The sequence below is a fragment of the Scomber japonicus genome, chromosome 11 (assembly GCF_027409825.1).
Source record: "Scomber japonicus isolate fScoJap1 chromosome 11, fScoJap1.pri, whole genome shotgun sequence".
Lineage (NCBI taxonomy): Eukaryota > Metazoa > Chordata > Actinopteri > Scombriformes > Scombridae > Scomber > Scomber japonicus.
The window spans coordinates 22389355-22403600 of NC_070588.1; the positions used below are offsets into that span (position 1 = coordinate 22389355).

The 14246-nt window shown below is 41.9% G+C and overlaps 1 protein-coding gene across 12 annotated transcripts in view; it reads left to right on the top strand.

Annotated features, from left to right (window-relative positions):
- The window catches only part of mycbp2 (MYC binding protein 2), a 59163-nt gene that overhangs the window by 28517 nt on the left and 16400 nt on the right, over positions 1-14246 (top strand). For 6 of the 12 annotated variants that reach the window (XM_053328636.1, XM_053328637.1, XM_053328645.1 and 3 more), the window contains 23 exons: positions 64-83; positions 317-592; positions 817-1038; positions 1139-1330; positions 2484-2690; positions 2800-2937; positions 3108-3286; positions 3371-3513; positions 3623-3723; positions 3820-4038; positions 4149-4371; positions 4807-4925; positions 5123-5210; positions 5365-5414; positions 5523-5695; positions 6605-6749; positions 6880-7086; positions 7305-7360; positions 7435-7550; positions 8522-8619; positions 9602-9718; positions 11201-11341; positions 13700-13924. In XM_053328636.1, the coding sequence (XP_053184611.1) occupies positions 64-83; positions 317-592; positions 817-1038; positions 1139-1330; positions 2484-2690; positions 2800-2937; positions 3108-3286; positions 3371-3513; positions 3623-3723; positions 3820-4038; positions 4149-4371; positions 4807-4925; positions 5123-5210; positions 5365-5414; positions 5523-5695; positions 6605-6749; positions 6880-7086; positions 7305-7360; positions 7435-7550; positions 8522-8619; positions 9602-9718; positions 11201-11341; positions 13700-13924 (3455 nt within the window). The remainder of the gene's footprint in view (positions 1-63; positions 84-316; positions 593-816; positions 1039-1138; positions 1331-2483; positions 2691-2799; positions 2938-3107; positions 3287-3370; positions 3514-3622; positions 3724-3819; positions 4039-4148; positions 4372-4806; positions 4926-5122; positions 5211-5364; positions 5415-5522; positions 5696-6604; positions 6750-6879; positions 7087-7304; positions 7361-7434; positions 7551-8521; positions 8620-9601; positions 9719-11200; positions 11342-13699; positions 13925-14246) is intronic. The other 6 variants (XM_053328638.1, XM_053328648.1, XM_053328640.1 and 3 more) reach the window with 3 other exon arrangements.

A 14246-nucleotide genomic window follows, 5' to 3' on the forward strand; every position in this document is an offset into this window, starting at 1 on the left:
GCTACTACTAATTATTAGTGAATATATATGAATTGATATTTAAATTAAGAATAAACCATAAAGGTATTAATGCATATCCCCATGATAAATAGTGATTCATATTTCAAAATATTATTTAGTATTTAAGGTAACTTGTCTGTGGCCTACAAAAGCAAAACCTTCACAGACCAGTTTTTTTAATATATAGATTAAATGTAGTTTACAGACATTATATGGTGAATGTCTCATTTCATTTCATAGAAGTCTTTATTTCAGAGTGTAGCATCAGATAAGATCCTCAGATTGATCTCTCTTTTGATATGTCGTTTGATTTCTAGCCAGCACCAAAGCTGTGGTGGAGGAGTCGAGCAAGCTGGCCGAGTGCGTGGGAAAGACGCGCAGCTTGCTGAAGAAGATCCTGTCAGAAGGCATGGACAACTGCTTGACCAAGCTGGACAACGACCCCCAGGGCTACTTGTCTCAGCCACTTACTCTGCTTGAAGCTGTGCTGCAGGAGTGCCACAACACCTTCACTGCTTGCTTCCACTCCTTCTACCCAACTCCAGCCCTGCAGTGGGCCTGTCTTTGTGATCTGCTGAACTGCCTGGACCAGGTAAGTTACTGATGTTTGGCATTTTTTCTTGATCATTTACAAAATTATGATTCTCAAAATAGCTCAGCCAAATGAGTGTTTCACATAAAATGTACAGCACAGCTACTTTACATAATTTTAGATACTCATATTTCTGGGTTATTGAAGGTTATTGACATCAGTGAAGAAATTCAAAAAGATAATGAAGTCAGAGATTCATCCAAGTCATCCTCCCTGTTTTTCAGGACATTGCTGAGGCAAACTTTCGCACATCCAGCAGTCGTCTGCTTGCGGCTGTCATGTCAGCTTTGTGCAACACCTCGGTCAAGCTGACATCCATCCTGCCCATTGCATATGACGGGGAAGTGCTTTTGCGTTCCCTAGTCAAACAAGTCAGCACAGAGAACGACTCGGCCCTTGCTCACCGCTTCCCCCTGCTGGTGGCCCATATGGAGAAACTTAGCCATGTGAGTTTTTGCACATCATACACATCAATTATTGTCACTTCTGTTATCGTCCCTCTGATTATTAATACCATATTCTTGTGGAAATCTCGTACAACCATAGACTGAGGAGAACCTGATGGGCATGACCAGTTTCCGGGAGGTTCTGGAGAAGATGTTGGTGATTGTGGTGCTGCCGGTGAGGAAGAGTTTGAGAAAAGAGGTAGAGCTGTTCTCTCCACACCTGGTCTCCAACACCTGTGGTCTGCTAGCCTCCATCGTCTCTGAGCTCACCGCTTCCGCCCTGGGCTCTGAGGTAACCTTTATATATATCCACAACACGGAAACGCTCATTAGAACCAAAAGTAGGGTTGGCGTTAGCAGACATTGAATCCTGATGTTCTCTTTGTTTTTCATGCAACTGTCATCTGTTAAGTGTTTTCTCTTTTAACATCTGGTGTCTCTGTCAGTGTAATTATTGCCCACTAATCAGGATGCTCTCTGCCACATTCAGTTTTATTTGGAACAGCTTCAGCTCACAATTATGTTAAAATGGAATCGCACTTTGCTTGATTGTCATAAGCTGTGTAAGTTGTAGATGAGGTGCGTGGTGATGACAGATCTGTCCCCCAGAGTGCACATCTTTCCTCATTCCAAGTCATTTTACTTAAAGCTCAATTGTTTTCTAACTAACTCTTCATACTGACAGCTCTTGCTTGGAACAAAGCAGTGTTTTTATGCTTGTCAAAAAAATGGTAACAAAAAGGGAGCAGTGGATTTTCAGTATTATATTTATGATAGGCTGAGTCATGAAGTGGGTTGGACTGTCTGGTGTCTGCTGCTCCCCCTCTCTCACATTCTTTATTCAATTATCATCACTCTCGCTGTTCACACGCATACCCATGTACCGCAGTCAGGACTCTTAAGTTCTCATTGCCATAGTAACCGCCACTTGACAGCAGCCATCGACCATCACAGTTTTTTTTCCCCCAGTCTGTTGTTAGGGAAACATCGCTTCCTCCCCAGGGCACCTGAATAGGTCCCTCTGCAGCTGTGTCTGGCTCCCTGTAGTCGGCATTGTGATATAAATAGTAACAGATTAACTAACACATGCCAAACGTTATATGTTTATATGACATACTTTCTTTTCTGCACTTCTTTTTATCAGTAAATGAAAGACATGGATGGTATTCACACATAGATAACAGCCTTTACTTGTACCACAATAATTAAAATGGACCTTTTTTATTCTTTGTTTTAAATAATGCCACATGATGGTAGGCATACTGCTTTGTGATTGTATCATGATCTTTATGCAGAGAACAGGGGTTTTCAATTAGAATCTTATTGTTTGATAATATTTGCAGTAGGATTTAATTATTCCTCTTTTAATCTGTTAATCAGGCCTAGGAAGTTTTATAAAAGGGTTGATATGATGATTATGCCTCTTATCTTTTCTTTTTTATTAGGTCGATGGGCTGAACTCGCTGCACTCTGTGAAAGCATCTCCTAACCGTTTCACCAAAACAAGCCAGGGCCGCAGTTGGAACACAGGCAATGGCTCTCCTGATGCCATCTGTATGACAGTGGACAAGCCAGGCGTTGTGCTGGTTGGCGTCTGCGTGTACGGAGGAGGGGGCATCCATGAGTATGAACTAGAGGTGCTCGCTGATGATGTAAGAGACTAACACATTTTTAGCTTAGAAGTGTTCTCTGGTGTTGCTGGGAAGATATCAAGCTTTGCTATTTCACTATTTGTACCACTTTTGTTCCTTTACCCTTCAGGCGCAGACAGAGCACCCAGGGGACTCGGCACATTCTCACAGGTGGACGTCTCTAGAGCTGGTGAAGGGTACCTACAGCACAGATGATTCTCCCAGTGATATTGCTGAAATTCGCCTGGACAAGGCGGTGCCACTCAAGGTACGTATACGGTACCAGTCAAAAGGTTTCTCATTCTCTAATATCTAATATATTTATGTAGTTTGATGTTGAGATACAACTGTGAGGATTTAACTGTTGTCTAAATTCATAAAATGTGAGTTTAGTTTCGGATAAAAAAAAGTCACACTGACAAATTCATTATTTTGCAGGAAGGGGTGAAGTATGCTGTCCGATTACGAAACTACGGCAGCAGGACTGCTAATGGGGATGGAGGTATGACCACAGTGCAGTGCTCTGATGGTGTGTCCTTCACATTCAGCACCTGCAGCTTGAGTAGCAATGGGACCAACCAGACCAGAGGACAGATCCCACAGATTCTCTACTACAGGTAATCACAAAAAGAATTTCCCTGTATCAGATATCTGAAGTATTTGGAGTTTTTTCTAACTTAAGTTTTGTCTCATGGCTGTAGGAGTGAGTATGATGGGGATCTCCAGTCTCAGCTGCTGAGCAAAGCCAATGAAGAGGACAAAAACTGTAGTCGAGCTCTGTCTGTGGTCAGCGCTGTGGTCAGAGCTGCAAAGGACCTGCTTCACAGGGCATTCGCTGTTGATGGTAGGCAAAAAACCTATATCTGTAACTTTGTAACTGCCAAGAGCTATTTAATTTGTATCCTGTCTGTTCAGCCTGTTTTCAGTTTTATTTATGTCCTTTATGTCTCCAGTGGATGATATCCCCGAGCTATTAAGCTCCTCCAGTCTGTTCTCCATGCTCCTACCCCTTATCCTGGCCTACATTGGCCCTGTGGCTGCATCTGTACCTAAGGTAAGAGGTCCAACCAGGAGGTGAAACTTTTCATCTTTGACTAGTAGATTGTCTCTCCCTCATGTGGTATTGTGGTGACTCCCCTACCCCATACAGGCTGCTGTTGAGGTCTTTGGGCTGGTTCAAGAGCTGTTACCGGCTGTCTCTGCCCTCAACCAAAAATACGCCCCACCCACCTTCAACCCCAACCAGTCAACAGACAGCACGACTGGCAACCAGCCTGAGCAGGGCCTGTCGGCTTGTACCACCTCCAATCACTACTCAGTAATTGAGAGTGACCACCCTTACAAGCAATCTGGTGTCACACAATACAGGGTAAGGAATCTTTTAGCAGGCTTACACCTAAAGAAATAACTCTGAAAAAGTAAGAGACAAGAGCATCATTCAAACTGAAACTAATCTTTTTATGCATCACCTTGCCCCAGGTATCATTCCCAGATTGTGTCCGTTGGACCACCATTGAGTTTGACCCACAGTGTGGCACTGCACAACCAGAGGATGTTTTACGTCTGCTCATCCCCAGCCGCACCCTCCACCTGTCCTGCCTTGGGGCCAAACCTCTGATCCATGACACCATCAATACCTGGACTGAGCTCAAGAAGTTCTCTGGCTCCACAGGCTGGCCAACCACTGTCCTTGTGCTCCCAGGTAAGAAGGGCAGAGCAGTACTGCCTTTATTGGACATGTAGCTTTGACATTATGGCAGAGTTATCTTCACTGAGCATGTAAATGCACTTAAGGTCTTTGCTATTGCTTACTGCCCAGTTTATTGTACCAGAAATTCAGCCAGTAAGGCATCAGCACTCCTAAGATCAGCGCTAGGGATAACATAGTACATATCCGAAACAGTGAAAGGAGGGCAAGAAACTCTCAAACTGCCTGCACTATGGTGACCATAAAACCCCACAAAGACTAATCTATGCCAAGCAAGAAAAGCAGCAAAGGCAATGTTACTGTTTTCTATTATGTAGCATAAATAAGTAGTAACACCATTCTATACCCATCAAAGATTATTTACAGAACTCTTCTCACCCATCTCTCCCTTCATCCACTGATGTGTTTTTCTGTCCTCTCTACTTTCAGGAAATGAAGTTCTGTTTTCATTGGAAACAGCTTCGGATTATGTGAAAGATGAGAAAGCTTGCTTTTACGGCTTTAAGTGTGTGGCTGTGGGATATGAATTCAACCCTGGCCATGATGAGGTACAGTCATTGTATATTTTCCTATGTGTAGCAGGTTGGCCTTCTGTCACTCTGGATAATAGTTTTGTGTTAGAGAATCATAATTAGATCTCTCGAGTGAGCTGCATTCTGTATGATATCTGTATAATGAGAAATGTGTGTTCAGCTGGAGAAAATGTTGAGTGAACTTTCTGATTAATGCATTTTTCACATTTCAGGGTACCATCCAACTAGAGAAAGAGTTGGCCTACCTGGGCAGTGTGTGTGCTGCAGCTCTGATGAAGAAAGACCTAGCTCTCCCTATAGGTATGGAAAATTGTGGATGAGGGTATTTTGTGAGGCAGTAGTTATAATCTGTACTTACAATGCATTCTATTGTGTTATTGATACAAGCAAAGTCATCTTGTTTCACACCTTGAGTAAAGCATTTGTCCCTTAATCTAATCTTTTTTAATTTTAGGCAATGAATTGGAGGAAGATCTTGAGATTCTCGAGGAAGCCTCTCTTCAGGTGTGTCATCTGCTAAATTCAGAAGTATTATTTAAGAAGCAAAGTGAAAAGGCTTTTTATAACTTGTAGTCTTCCATCCTTGATTCCTATTTCCTTTACCCTCACCAGGTGTGTAAATCCCACTCGGGGATCCTGGGGAAGGGTCTGGCCTTGTCTCACTCCCCCACCATCCTAGAGGCCCTGGAGGGGAATCTGCCTCTGCACCTTCAAACCAATGAGCATTCTTTCCTTGAGGACTTCATTACATGTGTGCAGAGCTCAAGTGGAGGACGTCTGGCAAGGTAAGATTTGGTGCAAGGAGCCAACCTGTGCACCTCTCACTGTCTCTGGTCACTTCTTCTTACCTGACAAGAATGAAAACTGTTCATTACCAATTCTGAAATATACGGTAGTGGTAAATTGCATATCATCATATCATTGTGTGTGTGCGTGTGTGCGTGTTAAACACCCAAGCTGCGTTATCTATTCCAGGTTGGGAAATACATCTAATTTAGACAGTGTCTGCAAATACTGAGATTAATAACATCTTCACAGGTAGTGATTCCACTAGGCACACAGCACAGTGATGAGTGTCATCACTGAGGATGAGTTGAGCATGTCATTTTCACCGCCGTGTCAGGGTGGACATTTTTTTCTCAGGTTACATCTAGGAATGTTTAACCACGTATGCGAGATTCAGGGACTGGGAAGTTACTCATGAGGGCAGAGAGTAGTTGGTTGTCATTAATATCAGACCTCGCAGGTAGGAAGTCAGTTGTGGGGATAAGCTTATCTGTCAATACAATAGACTACAAATCCCCATAGTGAGAAATTAATGCTTGAGAGAGAACTTGAGGTTACTAATCCCGTAACCCCCGTTTTCTGATAACATGAGGTGTCTCACTACTAGAACATCTTCTCTGTGTAAAGCGAGGAAGGGGAGGATTTTTCTTGAATAATGAGTACCATCGTGCGGATAGGGGTGAAGCGTTGCTCCGCCTTGGCGCGAGCATTAGTACTGGAATAATGATGTAGAGGTTTATGAGGACAGATACAGAGAGACGTTCCCCAAAGTGCAACATCTCACTCAGAAAACAAAGTGTTTACATGACAGATTATCTTACGTTTTGATTGGTAATGGCCAGTCATCATTACAAATAAGTCATTAAGTCATATCCTGTTATCGTCCCTTTGTTCTGTCTTTCCTAAAGGTGGCTGCAGCCAGACTCTTATGCAGACCCCCAGAAGACATCGCTGATCCTGAACAAAGATGACATTCGCTGTGGGTGGCCAGCTACCGTTGTTGTCCAGACCAAAGACCAGTATGGAGATGTGGTGCATGTTCCTAACATGAAGGTTGGGATAACTGCATTTGATTCTCTGCTTCAGAGACATAATTATTTGAAATAAAACTAAAATGACAAATTATACTGTCATAGTTCTTTAAAGTTCTCTGTCTCATGTCCCTTATCTGTTTAATTGCCAGGTGGAAGTAAAGGCTGTGCCTGTTTCCCAGAAGAAGTCGTTGCAGCCGGAGAATGTGAAGAAGCTGCAGCGGCTACCTGGTAGCTCCTCCCCTTCGTCCTCCGGTCCCGACCTAACCTTTGGAGGTCTGCCTATGCCCAAGCTAGAGGCCACATACGAGCCCATGATTGTGAAAGAAGCTCGCTACATTGCTATTACCATGATGAAGGTCAGCCTCATGTAACTCACTCACAGAAAATATCTTGTTTACACTTAGCAAGCTGCACATTTACCACAGGGTGTAGCTGTTTGGCCTTTATAAAATCTGTTGTTCACATACTAAATATTATGATCATAATGAAATCTGTCAAAATTATTTATATGGAAAAATATTTCAATGGGCAGGATCACAATGTTACCTTAATACTTCTGCTTTGTGATTTGTAGGCATATGAAAACTACTCTTTTGAAGAGCTGCGCTTTGCTTCCCCTACCCCAAAGAGGTAAGTGATATAATGCAGAGCCTAGCACATTTTCCATTTAGAAACTATCTAATTATTGCTTATATCCTGCTCAGGCCCAGTGAGAACATGCTGATTCGTGCCAACACTGATGGAACCTACAGTGCCAACTGGACTCCAGGAGCAGTGGGTCTCTACACAATCCATGTCACCATTGATGGAATTGAAATAGGTAGCCTATGTCAATATGAGTAATATATGTCTGTGAGAATATATGTCAGTGCTTCAGTCCTCGAAAGCTTTTTCCCAGACAGTGAAAGGAAGATATGCATTGATATACTTTGTTTCGTGATACCATCAACAACAACGACAATCTTGCTTTATTTGTTAAACATGGGAAGAGCTCTGTGTATATGTTGTGTCACAGTCTGGTACAGTCTGTGCTCTGTGGACGCTGAAATGTGACCATAGTTTGAGTTTCCTGACATACAGGATCTAAATATCCTCCATGTAGCTTTACTCCACGGAAGTATCTAACCTGTTGCCTTTAGCATGTCTGAGCTTTTAACATTGGTTTAGTGTAAGTTAGTGAAAACAACATGATGAACCCTGAAAGTAAGTTGTACACTGTACAATGGTGACATTTTGAGACTAAAAACCCTCTTAATTAAGTAATTGATTCATGAATTAACTAATTGTTAATGCACATATACTTAAAGGTATTTGAACATATAATGATGTAGTTTGTGCTAAATGCTAAGTTGTGCTTTTGTTAGTCAGTTAACATTTGAGATGATGGTTTTACTCTAAAGGATGTGGGCTGTTTTATTGTTGCTGCCAGTGGAAAACATGCATGAAGCACAATTTTTTTTAGCTTAGTCAGTAATATGGACTTCAAAGGATACTCTGGTTGCCTGTGGATAGACTACTGTGATTTTTATTACACCTTTCATTCAGAAACCTGTGTGCTTTTGATTAGTTCCTTCATTAGCATGTTAGAAAGTGACTCTTTCTGAATCTCTTGTGGTTGCACAGCAGCCCTTTTGAGTCAGTGCTTTTCATGTTTTTTTTTTAACTTTGAGAGAATGCTGTATTTTGCATGTTTGCCATACAGGTTAAACTGACTGTTGCAAGCGACATTACATGCAAACTCTCTGTTTGATAAATGAGTATTTCCATCTTTTAAATTGTGTTTCTTTTTAGATGCTGGCTTGGAGGTAGAAGTCAAAGACCCTCCTAAAGGCATGATACCACCTGGAACTCAGATGGTCAAACCAAAAGCTGAACCTCAGCCCAGCAAGGTGAGATTTTTCTTCTGATTATCAAATATCTGCATCAACGAGCACATTAACACACCTATAAAACACATGCATGAAGGCAATCACCGATCAAATACAACTCAACAGGCCAAACACAATGTGTCCTGCCTTGTACACTTGCTGACAATTTCTAAATACAACTACAAGCCAAGACTCTGGGTAATTTGAAAGGATTGTTAGAATTGTCTTTCAAGCTGAGAATTGACGGCTTTTGCTCTTCTGGACAGCGTTAACCTGTTTTCAACGCCTTGTTTTGCTTTGCTGGTCTGATGAAGCAAATATTGGTCAACAGAACACCATGGATATCTGTCTGCTCATTAGGTGGCAATAGGGAGGACTCCAGTCTGATGTTGCTTTGCTTGGTTGAATGTGCAAATAAGCACATGCTTGCTGATATGTTTCTCATAACATGATGAGGTGAAAAATATTACTACGGTGACATACGCGTTTGTCCTGGAGTCTTTCTGCCACTTTAGTGGTAAAGTTCACAATACTCAGGTTATAGACTTATTAAATAAAAAAGTTTCAAAAACTCTGTGCTTTAATTACAAAGAATACATAAAACTAATATTTGACAAGTTGGAGTCATCATTGTTTATGAAAATTGTTACAATTTAGATTTTGATCTATAATGGGGAAACAAGCAACAATATACGCATTAGCACTGTGTATATCCCCTCTGACAGTATATACCATGGTTTGCCATGCAAAATAGATGAAGGAAGCAGCACTGAAGCAAACTTCATCCAACTTATTCAAAATAGAGCACCTAAAGTTTCCTCATCTTTTGCTTTGTGGATGCGTGTACATGGAGGAAGGTTCTGAGTGGGTTAATGCATGCGACCTCCCACCGTCAACTTTCTGCTTCCTCTTCTCTCTCCTCCTGCTTCACTTATTGTCTTTATTTCTTTCTGTTCTTTGCTCCTGCGGCTCACGGTCTCCATCTCCCCTCTGCTTCTCTCAGGTCCGCAAATTTGTGTCCAAGGACAGCGCAGGCCTGCGTGTGCGTAGTCACCCCTCCCTGCAGAGTGAACAAATAGGCATAGTGCATGTCAATGGCACCATCACTTTCATTGACGAGGTAATTGACTTAAGCCCTGGGAGAATATAAGTTGTAGACTAGACTAGCTGGAGCACTATCCACTTTTACTCTATTTCTGTGTTTCTTCTTCTTTAAATCAACCAGGACAGAATCATAAGAATTGTAATCATTATGTGTTTTGTCTAGAACAGTAATTTTGAGTCCTTTGGCTTCTCTGTATTGTGTGTAATTACCTCTCTCAATAATGATTACTACTTTCTTTCAAAGCTTATAAATTTGTTCCTCTTATTTTATGTTGCTTCATACTCTTCCGAGACACTCTGAGGCTACATGAAAGGCGTGAACTCCTGCACCAAAAAGCCAAATAATGTAAAGCACTGACTAAAGGATTTCCTCTCAAGTCCGTGAGCTTTATAATGCCACACATATTTACCAGTCCTGCAGATCTCCACTCCCAGCCTCTGATAACATTGTCTGTGTATTACTGGTACTCTGACGTAACTTCAACTTAAGCCTCTTTCAGGCATGCTCCCGTTATGTTAATATTTACTTCAATCTGAACTGCCCGAGTCACCTTTACGTAAAAATGACGACAACAATCTTACCAGGTTGGATTTAGTGTCATAAAATTAGGCTACAGCAGCACGAGGTTAAACAAGCAATGAAGAAACGGCACAAGAAACGTACTGCAAGTTTTGTTCTCTTTTTGAAGAGCACTCTTTTTCAATTATCATATCTTATGCACACAGTAAATGATATCAGGTGACTTGACTAACAGTATGCCTAAAACACAAAAATGTTAATAAGCTAATTATAAGCAGTTTTGAAGAGTTTTCTCGTGTCAGATCAATCTATAAAAAGATTATCTTCCCCTTTGCCTTGACAATAAAGATTAAAAAAAAAACATTAAACCTCCCTAACAATAACCAAACCACTGTCACACCTCTATATTTTTTCAGTGCATAGAAGAATAAATTCATATCCAGGAAAATCCTTTGCTTACTGCTGTGAGCATCTTGTCAACCTGTGTTGATTAATTAAGGCTTCAGCTGCAAATCTGCTGATGCAGCCTGTGAAAGAACAGACAACACTCCATCATATCTTCTTATATAACACATCATAACCTTTTAACTCAGTGCTGCTCCCCGCGGTGATGCAGCTCCCTCTCACACACCAGGTACCAAATATCACACAAGGACATGGCTCTTCCCGTAAATGTCCTGTCATGTTTGTATAGTCTTTCTGTCTGAATGTAGACAGTAACATGAATATAAAAGACACCCATGTCTGAATCCAAAAAACCATCGCTGTAACACAAAGATTAAGACGCCGCTGTTACGTAGTCCTTGTCTGAAAAGGTTACCGTCCTCTCATTTTATTGGAGACTTTTCCTGCAGCCTCAGAGGTGTTGGTCGTGTGTGTGTGCGCGTGAGTGTGTGCGAGAGAGGATGTTGCCCCTCCTGTTTCCATAGTAACAGGATGGCATGGCTGTGCTCTGCTCTGTTGCTTGTTTTCCTGTAGATCCACAATGATGATGGTGTATGGCTCAGGCTCAATGATGAAACAGTAAAGAAGTACGTTCCCAGCATGAATGGGTACACTGAAGCCTGGTGCCTCTCTTTTAACCAGCATCTGGGCCGGAGCCTACTGGTCCCAGCCGACGTAAGTAGAAGGCCTGCTGAGCAGTCCGACTCCGTTTAAATAATGACAGAGGCTCCTGCGCAGTTCATTTGGGGATGAGCTCACAGATCATCTTTGTTGTTTAACGATAACGCTTTTCAAGGACTATCAAGTGTTTGGCAACTACTCCCCAAATGTCCTCAAAGCATGGTAAACTGAGAACTTCATCAGAGTACAACTTTTGGGGTGTTCTCTTGCATGAAATATCAGCAACACTGAGTATGAAACTTTTACTAACGCACTGTGCAAGAGAACAGCGGCTGGGAGCGTGCATGCATTAACACATATTTAAAGGTGACCATAATGTGACCATCCTATAATTAAATGGAAGCAACACTTGTAAATGCTCATATGCTTAGGTAGTATATGTTTGGTGCATTGAAGTGAACCCCAATGAGGGAATTGATAGACGAGAAGTAAGGTAGTAAAGGAGCAATTTCAGTTAGTCGGCACTGTTCAGTCTACTTTTCCTCATTGCCTCTAACTCACAATTCATAAACACCTGGCACACTACAGCATGTGATAACAAGGGTTTCTTTCACATTTTGCTCCATGCCACAAAAACCGCCGTAATATTCAACAATGTATCATAATAGGGACTGTGACGGGTGTAATTTGAAGCATTTGCTGTGATATTGCAGTACAACTGGAAGTATCTGAAAGAACAGATGTTAACATCCGGGTGGTTTTCTGTCATGAAGCAATCACTGGACCACGCAAAAACTGTCAGTGGGAAATTGTCCCTCTACTGCTCTACTCCAATTCCACCTTTGCATTGGAATGCTTTAGGTGCTAGGAGGCTTCCATGTAAGGTCTCTGTCTGAACAGCATGACACACTACATCATCCAAGTGGGGAATTTTTTTGGAAGTTTCTTCTTTTCTATGCATTTCCTTTCTTCTTCTGAGGTCATTTGGTCATGGATTAGGAAATCACAACCATACGGTGTTTGGAATGAACTCTCAATCCTTTTTCTGCCCCTGCAGTGGGTTTGATGTTTTTTCAACGCATTTGGTCCGACACTTAATGAAAAGTGCTCAAACATTTGACAGGCGGCCCCCTTCTATCAGTGTTCTACAATTTCACCAAATGGCCGGTCTGACATCATATTCAGATTCGTCGTCTCTTCTTCACTTTCTCAAATAACCGCCGATGGTAGAAATTCTATACGAGTCAAGCCCGAAATTCTTTTTTCCTCTTCCAAAAAAATACATCAACGCCTCCCCCCATTCTCTCTCTCTCTCTCATTCTCTCGTTCTCTCGCTCCCTCTCTCTCTCTCTCTCTCTCTCTCTCTCTCTCTCTCTCTCTCTCTCTCTCTCTCTCTCTCTCTCTCTCTCTCTCTCTCTCTCTCTCTCTCTCTCTCTCTCTCTCTCTCTCTCTCTCTCTCTCTCTCTCTCGAGTCGTCTACTGTTTCTTGACTGTCTCACAATCTGTTGCTCAGAATGTCTTTAACGCTAGCCAAGGAGTCAGGGATATCGCCTTTTTGTCGTGGACCCCCTTAACTATATTCCCGCCACAGGTGAGTTGTATGAAGGAGGGATAAATAGCTTGACTGCCCCATAGCTTATCATCTATTTGTTATTCTACATGTCCTCTTGAACCCCTTGTGACTTTGTAGTCTTTCCACAGTGTTACAATCAGGCACAAGAGGTCGAACACAGTTGCATGGTTGTCTGTGTTTAGTAATTTTGACGTCTTGATGGCGATGATAACTCATAGGTCACTGCTGTAATAGACTCCTGCAGTGTTCACGATTGGGATTTTTAAGTAATTACTGTTCAAGCTTGTGTGTTGCATGGGGTTGAAGACACTAACTTCCAGTCTGTTGCATGAGGTCTTGTTTGAAAGGCTTGTCATGTATAGTCTTGTATCCTTGTGTGTCATAGCATGCCTTCCTTTAGACTTAAAATAAGAAAACTGCTGAATCCGAGTCTGTCGGCCAATTATTTTGCACCGCTGCAATGTTGGATGGAAACTTGAATTCTTATTTACTAACTGCAAGTATTTTGATCTTAAACTATATTGAAACTTTTATATTGAAGCATTTTAAAATACGGGTGACCATTCTTTATAATATTATGATGATGAAGATGTGATATAAACAAAAGCAACTCATCAGACAGAGACTCAACCTCTCAGAGTGGCTTAAGGTTTTTAAAGACAGGAAAGAAAGAAATTAGGTTGCTTTTTTTAAAGACCTAATGTTCATACTTTTTGCTGAGCATACACGCTCTTTTACAACAGTGTAAAAATACTTTGTAGAAACAGAAGCTAGTCCTGCTCTGTCATAGCATTTTGACATGTTGCTCTCAATCTAATCCATGCTCTCACCTCTTGCAGGAGGTCAGGGGCCAATCGGAGGAGGACGTGAAGGAGGTGAGCAGCTGCCCTTCCCACGAGGCCCCCAATCGGGTGCAGAACAGGGCAGGGCAGGGCGGCGGCCCGGGGCTTTATAAGGTAGTGAAGACCGGCCCCTCTGGTCACAACATCAGAAGCTGCCCAAACCTTAGGGGTATCCCCATTGGAATGTTAGTACTTGGCAACATGGTCAAGGCCATAGGCGAGGTACGCACTCACCCCAAATAATGAAATGTGTTTTTTGTGGATAGAGTTGAATAAATCGGTTTGTTTAGATCACGTTAATGTACTGTAGCTGCTGTTCGTAGATTCTGGCCTCACAATAATTTTCTAACAGGCAGATTAGTATTCCTTGTTTTAACTTATGCTGAAATGATTGTGAATGTAAAGAATGTAAACTCTCTTTTTAAAGGGGAATACATCAGGTGCTTCTGGGTGTGGGTGTGTGCTCTGTTCTCTTTCCACTTGCTGAGGTCTTACTGTGGCTGTGTGCTTCTTTACTTACTAATTTCAGTTTTGTCTGTAAATC